The sequence below is a fragment of the Mesoplodon bidens genome, assembly GCF_964165515.1.
Source record: "Mesoplodon bidens genome assembly, chromosome: X".
In the NCBI taxonomy this organism is placed as follows: Eukaryota; Metazoa; Chordata; class Mammalia; order Artiodactyla; family Ziphiidae; genus Mesoplodon; species Mesoplodon bidens.
Window position 1 is genome coordinate 120,008,679 of NC_138163.1, and position 7,872 is coordinate 120,016,550.

The 7,872-nt window shown below is 50.6% G+C and overlaps 1 protein-coding gene across 1 annotated transcript; it reads left to right on the top strand.

Annotated features, from left to right (window-relative positions):
- Window positions 1-4,953: 4,953 nt before the first annotated feature.
- LOC308609486 (transcription factor SPT20 homolog) lies at window positions 4,954-7,283 on the top strand (the record flags this gene model as incomplete). The annotated part of the gene is made up of 1 exon (XM_081223133.1): window positions 4,954-7,283. Exon 1 carries the CDS (start codon window positions 4,956-4,958, stop codon window positions 7,281-7,283), a length of 2,328 nt encoding a protein of 775 aa, XP_081079259.1. The 5' UTR covers window positions 4,954-4,955.
- Between the last annotated feature and the right edge of the window lie 589 nt (window positions 7,284-7,872).

Consider the following 7,872-nt stretch of genomic DNA (forward strand, 5'->3'; position numbering starts at 1 on the left):
AAGTGATTCAAGTATTTCCTTCACATCTTCACTAACATTGACCTCATCAGTTGCCACTGGGATATTGCAATCACTTCCAAACCTGTTTTTCCTGCCATCAGTCTCACCCTATTCCAGTCCATTGTCCTCACCATGGCGCCCCACTGTCTTAAAGAAATAAAAGAGAAGGCAATCGGAAGGGTGGTGGTGAGGCAAAAAATGGCTAACCTTTAATGAGTTCTCACTATGTCCCAGGCATGTTTCTACGGATATGGTGCATATGGGCTATGTCACTTAAACTTCAAAACAATGAAACGAAGTAGGCATCATCATCAACCCAATTTATAAATGAAGAAACAGGGGCACAAGAGAATCAAGTAACTTGCTCAAGGGCACACAGATAATTAGTGGAACTACAGTTTAGACCTGACAATCTGTAGATATTGACAAGATGATTCTAAAATGTATGAAAAGACAAAAGGACTAGGATAGCCAAAATTACTGTGCAAAAGAAGAACAAAGTTGGAGCTTTATCACTACCTGGTGTCAAAATTTATTATAAAGCTACCTTAATTAAGACACAGTGGTATTGGCACAGAGATAGACAAATAGATCAGTGGACCAGAATTGACAGTTCAGAAATAGGGCTTCACATATATGGTCAATTGATTTTTTGCAAAGGTGGGAAGGCAGTTCAATGGAGAAAGGACAATCTCTTCAACAAATGATACTAGAACACTTGGACATCTATATAATGTAAAAAATGAACCTTGACTTATACCTGACACCTTATACAAAAAATAAACTCAAAATGGATAATTAACCTAAATATAAAGCTTACTGCTATAAAATATCTGGAAGAAAACATAGGAGAATAGTCTTTTTAAAAATAAAATATTTATTTATTTACTTGGTTGCGTGGGGTCTTAGGTGTGGCAGGCGAGCTCCTTAGTCGTGGCATGCGAACTCTTAAGTTGCAGTATGCATGTGGGATCTAGTTCCCTGACCAGGGATCAAACCTGGGTCCCCTGCATTAGGAGCACAGAGTCTTATCCACTGCACCACCAGGGAAGGGGCTGCATTTGGATCAAGCTCATGGTTTACAGAGCAGGGTAGTGGAGGGGTTCCTAACCAGGGGGATGATTTTGCCCCCGCAAGGCCTCTTGGGCAATATCTAGAGCCCCATTCTGGGTTATCGCAACGGGGGATGAGTGCTGTTGGCATCCAGTGGGTAAGGCCAGGGATGCTGCTAAACATCCTACAGTGCACAGGAAAATGGCCCCTAACAAATGTCACTAGTGCCAAGGCTCAGACACCCTGGCGCACTACAGCACAGCACTCAGAAGACCCGGCTCGGGACACTTTTCTCACCTCTAAAAAGGGGATGAAATATTTCTTCACACGAGTCTTGAAGTAAAGTAACTAGAGCATGGGGTCAATCGTTGCTTCATTCTTGTGCCAACTTTGTGCCAAGTGATGACCAAGTTGGTGACCAGACAAAGACGGAAAAGGCATCGTGTCTGCCCTCAGAGAATCCAGAGGCTGGGTGTGGAGAACGGTGCAAACACTCGACTCCCTTCCGATGCGAAGCCTGGCTCTGATACGGCGTGCGGTACGTGTGCTTTGGCAGAACAGCAGAGACAAGGAGGCGAGCTCCTTGGAAGTCAGGAAGGGATATTTGAGGTGATGGGTGGAGATGGGCAGGTGACTAAGCAGAGAGGGCACAGAGCCCTGAAGGGGTGGGCCTGTCGGTGCCCGGTGACTACGCTCAGGGCACAGAAAGCAAAGGAAAGAGAGGAGAGGAAAGAGGTGGGGAGCAGACAGGCGCCAGGTGGTGAGGGGCCTTGTCTGCAGGGCTGGGGCAAGGGGAGCAAGCCCGGCATCCAGGGCACCGGCCCTGTTGGGACCTGCACAAGCCGAGGGTGGCTGTCTCCTTCCACCCTACACCCTAGGTGCCTGCTTGCCTCACCCTAGTCCCAGCCCTCCTCCTCTGTCATGCTGAGAAGCTACGGGGCCTGGTCTGCAGGCTGGGAGCAGCCCCCAGAAATCCTGGACTTCTTTACTTTTTAGAAGGATAACCTGACTCAGACACAGGTCCACTGTGCCACTTCCCCTCCAACAGGATCTACTTCAGATCCCCAAGAAAGCAGAGCTTTCCCTTTCTAGTGAGCTTCTCCACCTAAACGGAATACTGTCCCAGACTGGTACTTTTTCAGACCCAACACACAGCAAATTCCTGAGGACAGAAGGTGAACGGGATCATGGTTGGTGAGAAGCCTGCAAGAGGCTGGCAGGCAGCTAAGTTCATCTGTTCAAGTTGGAAGGATAGGCAGTGCTTTGAGTGAGGGTCAGAGCTCCTGTTCACCTCATTCAGTTGGGCTCGATTAAAGTTGGATATCTGGATGATTGGATAGCAAACTATGGTTTAACTATCCAGTCTTACACTTAGCCTAAAGGTGGGCACGTGGAGGGGAAAAGAGAGAGACAGGGAAGGATGCTTAAAAGAGCTAAGAAACTAAACCGATTTCAAGCCCCCCCTGAGGCATCCACAAGTATTCACATTGGCCTTTCATATCCGCAGGTTCCGCATTTGCGGTTTCAAGCCAGCACGGATCAAATATAATCAGATCTGCAGAGGGAGAACCAGGGATGGGGATATGGAGGGCCTACCCTAAGGACTTGAGCATCTGAGGATTTTAGCATCCTTGGGGGGGGGGGCGGGTGTCCTGGAACCAATCACCCGCTGATACCGAGGGACGACTGTATACATTTGCCCAAAGATAACTGATACACCAGGAGAAAATTATTCTTGTCTATTCCTGAACGAGGGACATGTTTAAGGAACTCTTAGTCAAGGAGTTTTTAATCCTATTTCAGTAGACTGTATCTACTGTAATATGTAATTATCATAATTGCTATTGGTTAGAAAAACACATTTATCTTAGAGTAGTCTGTAATTCAGGAATTTCACCAGTTTATCTTGGATTCTTCTCATTTGTGACTTCACTATGAATATTGTATTATCATTATGTCTACACTTAAACATCAAGAGATTCTTTAAAAAAACACACAAAAAAACCTGTCCCAAAAGGCTGGCAGATTGCAAGGCAACAATATTAATGGAAAACAATGGCCCAGAAATTACCTAGGACTCAATCATACCACTCCAAACCACCACTAGGACCGTAGCTATGGTCTACAGTTAGAGTAACCCTTTAAACTGTACTGCCGTCACCTGGAACAACAGTTCTCAACACTATCCGATGCAAACCACCTTTTAAAACAAACAATTTAATCCTGAATGGAATTCTTAGACGATATAAGCTACCTACCACATACTTTGCCAAAGACTATAAAGCCCTTTCTGAAATACCTAGAGAAATAAAAGGTAAGTACTTCTGTAAAAGAATGTGATGTTACGTGCACATCTCTATGAAAACCATTAGGCAGGAGCTCACTGGAAGAATCAATGAAGAATTCTGATGCAAAAGAATGTGATGTTACGTGCACATCTCTATGGAAACCATTAGGCAGGAGCTCACTGGAAGAATCAATGAAGAATTCTGATGCAAAAGAATGTGATGTTACTTGCACATCTCTATGGAAACCGTTAGGCAGGAGCTCACCGGAAGAATCAATGAAGAATTCTGATGCAAAAGAATGTGATGTTACGTGCACATCTCTATGGAAACCATTAGGCAGGAGCTCACTGGAAGAATCAATGAAGAATTCTGATGCAAAAGAATGTGATGTTACTTGCACATCTCTATGGAAACCATTAGGCAGGAGCTCACCGGAAGAATCAATGAAGAATTCTGATGCAAAAGAATGTGATGTTACGTGCACATCTCTATGGAAACCATTAGGCAGGAGCTCACTGGAAGAATCAATGAAGAATTCTGATGCTTGCACCAAATAGAGCGAGCCTCCAAGTAGGCAAGAGCTATGTATGGGAACTCTTTTTTTTTTTTTTTTTTTGCGGTACGCGGGCCCCTCACTGTTGTGGCCTCTCCCGTTGCGGAGCACAGGCTCCGGACGCACAGGCTCAGCGGCCATGGCTCACGGGGCCAGCCGCTCCGCGGCATGTGGGATCTTCCCGGACCGGGGCACAAACCCGTGTCTCCTGCATCGGCAGGCGGACTCTCAACCACTGCGCCACCAGGGAAGCCCTATATGGGGACTCTTTGGGTGTGTTAAATTGGCGATGGACACCAGGAGCAGTCCTGCCACTGGGAACAAACAAGACATTCCCAAAACAGTGAATAATGCTTGGTGAAGTGATCGCCAAGAAATGACCATCTTTCACGACCTTTCCGGCAACTGCAGTACCACGAAAATTGGTGTGTATTAAAGCCGCACCAAAAAATGATAGATTTTTTTTTGTTGGCTGCTTGTGCTTTTCACGGTTATAAGAAAAGAAGGCGTGGCGAAGCCCAGCCCTTGGTGGAAGTGCGGGCTCCAGAACCAGAAGTGAGGGGGGCGGGCCTGCGCCCAAGAGGCAATAGAAGGATGAGGCCTGAGCCTACAATCTGCGCAGGCGCACACACGGATGCGCGCCTTGGAGGGGATGTGTGGGGGGTGGGGAATCGCATACATTCACATCCGGGCCATCTGCTGCAGCGCGAGGAGAGTGAGATCCAGCGCGGCGGCCGCTCGCACGCCTTTAGGTCTTTCCCTAAATCGCAGGTATTTTGCGCGCATACATTCACATCCGGGCCATCTGCTGCAGCGCGAGGCGAGTGAGATCCAGCGCGGCGGCCGCTCGCACGCCTTTAGGTCTTTCCCTAAATCGCAGGTATTTTGCGCGCTGCTTCTTCGGGGGCGGGTGTCCTGGTGTCCTTTTTGAGGGGAGTCTGGTCGCCCCACTGTGGAGTGGCCGAGTTTGCAAGAATGCTCGTCGATAGTGCAGACAGGGTTTTCACCCAGTTCATCCGCTCACATTTTCTCTTCCCTTAGGGCCCCCATTTTGTACCGCAATGCAACAGGCTCTAGAAAGAGCTTTGGATCGTGCGGAGTATATCATTGCAAGTGCCCAACAGAGACCTCCGGAAAGGAAATACCCGTCTAATGGGGAGAAGTCTCTCTATGAAAAACTTTATGACATTTATGTTGAAGAATGTGAAAAAGAGCCTGAGGTTACGGAGGAATTAACAAGCAACGTGAACCTGTTAGAGAAGCTTCTTAGGAGAGAGTCGTTGCCGTGTTTGGTGGTCAACCTGTACCCAGGAAACGAGGGCTATTCGCTGATGCTCCAAGGGGAAAACGGATCATCTTCGGAGAGCATCCGACTGCCCTATGAAGAGGGGGAATTGCTCGAATACTTGGATGCAGAAGAATTACCTCCTGTTTTGGTGGATCTCCTGGAAAAGTCTCAGGTTAACGTTTTTCATCGTGGGTGTGTCATAGCAGAAATACGGGACTACAGGCAGTCCAGTGACAGGGAACCGCCCCATTACCAAAGCAGGCATATTCTCTTACGTCCCACGATGCAGACTTTAGCCTGCGATGTAGAGGCCATAGCCAGCGATAATCAGAATTGGACCCAGGAGGACAAACTTCTGCTTGAGAGCCAACTGATCTTAGCTACAGCTGAACCACTGTGTCTAGACCCTTCTGTATCAGTAGTCTGCACTGAAAACAGACTGCTCTGTAACAAACAAAAGCTGAACACTCGCCCCATGAAAAGGAACTTCAAGAGGTACTCTATGGCCTCTCTGAATCGGCAGCAGGAGCTGTCTCGTCGTCTACCGTCTCCTGAGCTAAGAGCCCTGACTTTCGGCAAAAGAATAAGAGAAAGTGAAACAGGTAGAAATTACGGCCTCAAAACTTTTAAAGCAGGAAGTTGTGTAGATATGTGGAAACAGAGACCCTGTGACTTGGCTGTAGCTTCTCAAGTGGACGTGGAGAAATATGCTAACGGGAAGAAGTCTGTCGGATATGATGATTCACAACCAACAGTCTGGCCAGTGCATGAGGTACAAGGTGGTCTTGCATTTGGATGTGAGGCTGGCTACCAGTCCCAGGCAACAAGGCTGACCGTCAGGCAGCTGACTGATAATTCACTTGCCTCTGGAAAAGGGTCCGGTAGAGAAGCCATGTGGGAGAGACAGCTGTCTCCCCCCGACTCCTCCGCAGATGGCCATCCCTACAGTTTCCTGCCCGGGCCAAAGACTGATGCTGGGAGAGTGGTCAGTCGGCCCGAGGAGTCGGTCCAGAAGAGCACCCAGTGTCCAGTGCAGATGTCACACAGCTCCAGTGGCTCAGCCGGTCTCAGGCAACCTTCTCCAGGGAAAGAACCAGAACAGCCTAAGACTGGGGGGGTTCAGTCTTCAGTGCCCGTCAGAGGAGCCACACATCCACCTCCACCCATGAGACTTCCCTGGTGCTCAGGAAGGAGCTCCTGCGGTGACAGTCTCACTTCACAGCAGGCAGGCAGCTCTCAGGCATGTGCATCTCCTGGCCCTGCTCCTAAGCCACCAGGTCTTTCCCAGAAATCCTCTGTGGAGCTGAGCCCAGTTAGCATGCTTCCTGCCACCGCCCTGTCCACTGCGGGCTCATCACAGACGACCCCGGTCGCCTGGGGCAAGGTCATCTCCATTGGCCCGAAGTTCACCAGAGTAGTGGGCCCCAGTCTCGGAGGCCAGGCCTCGGGGAGAGGCTGTGCCACCAGGGCCCCAGCTCCCGGGGGGATCCAGCTGGGCCACCTGCCCGCAGGAGTGCTGCTGCTGCCGGCACCGCTGCCTCCTCCTCCTCCTCCACCTCCTCCTCCACCTCCTCCTCCTCCTCCTCCGGGAGGGGTTCAGCTGCTTTTGCAAAACGCTTCGGATCTCCGACCGTTTGCTGTGGTGCCCCTCGGTTCGCTCCTGGGGAGCAGCCAGCAGCGGGCCCCGCAGCGGCGCCTCTCCCAGCTGCTTCCCCTGCAGTGGCCCTGCGCCCCGCCTCCTCGGCTGCCAGCATCCCAAGGTCCGGGGACACGGGGGGCGGGGGTACAGGGTCCGTGGGCACAGGGTCCGGGGGTACAGGGTCCGGGGGCACAGGGCGCCGCCGTTCCCAACACGGTCGTGCGTGCCCAGCAAGCCGTGGTCGTTCACCTCCGTGCAGTGGACCATTTCCTACAGCCCCGGGCGCTCGTGTTTTCCCCGCCGGGCTCTGGCCGGAGCCGCCCCGGGCTGAGACCCCCGCAGCAGAGGGGCTGGGCCTTGCTGGCCCCGCGGCCCCAGGTTCAGTTGGCCGTGCGCCTGCGCTCCTGCGCCGCCCCCTCGGGGCCCGCAGCCCCGCAGGCAGGCCGTGGGGACCGCGGATAGAGGCCCGCCAGCCGCTCCCAAGCCCTGAGGGCTGGCTGATTTTCTTTCGTTTTGAAAACAAGAGCAGCGACCAAGTGCATTGCGAGTTTCACCCTCACTTGGGGTTTTTTTAATGTGTCGCTCTTTTACGCTGTTAGACGTACAAACTTACTGCAGAGGCACAAGCCCGTGATTTTTACATAGAGACGGGGAAGTGCTTTCCTAAACTGGCACGGTTTCGCGGAAGCCATCGCTTGGGCGGTGGCTGTTGACAGTTGTTTTTATTGCGATGTTCTCAAGTGTATCCAGATCCAAACTAGGGTCAGTTTAAACTCCTGAAGCCTGTAATTTCTCTCAAGCAATAAAACTGCAACACCAGTAAAGTCAAAATTAGTATTATCCTAACAAGATGTTACTAACACATAACTGTAGCAGCTTCACCCTTTTACGTGTACAGCTCAGTAGTGTTAAGTGGGCTTTCGTCGTTGCTGTACAACAGATCTCTAGGGTTGTTTTCTTCTTGCAAGACTGAAGCTTTATCCCCGTGAGCACCAGCTCCCTGTTTCCCTCGCCCCCAGCCCTGGCCCCCACCCCTCTCTTTCCTGTGTCT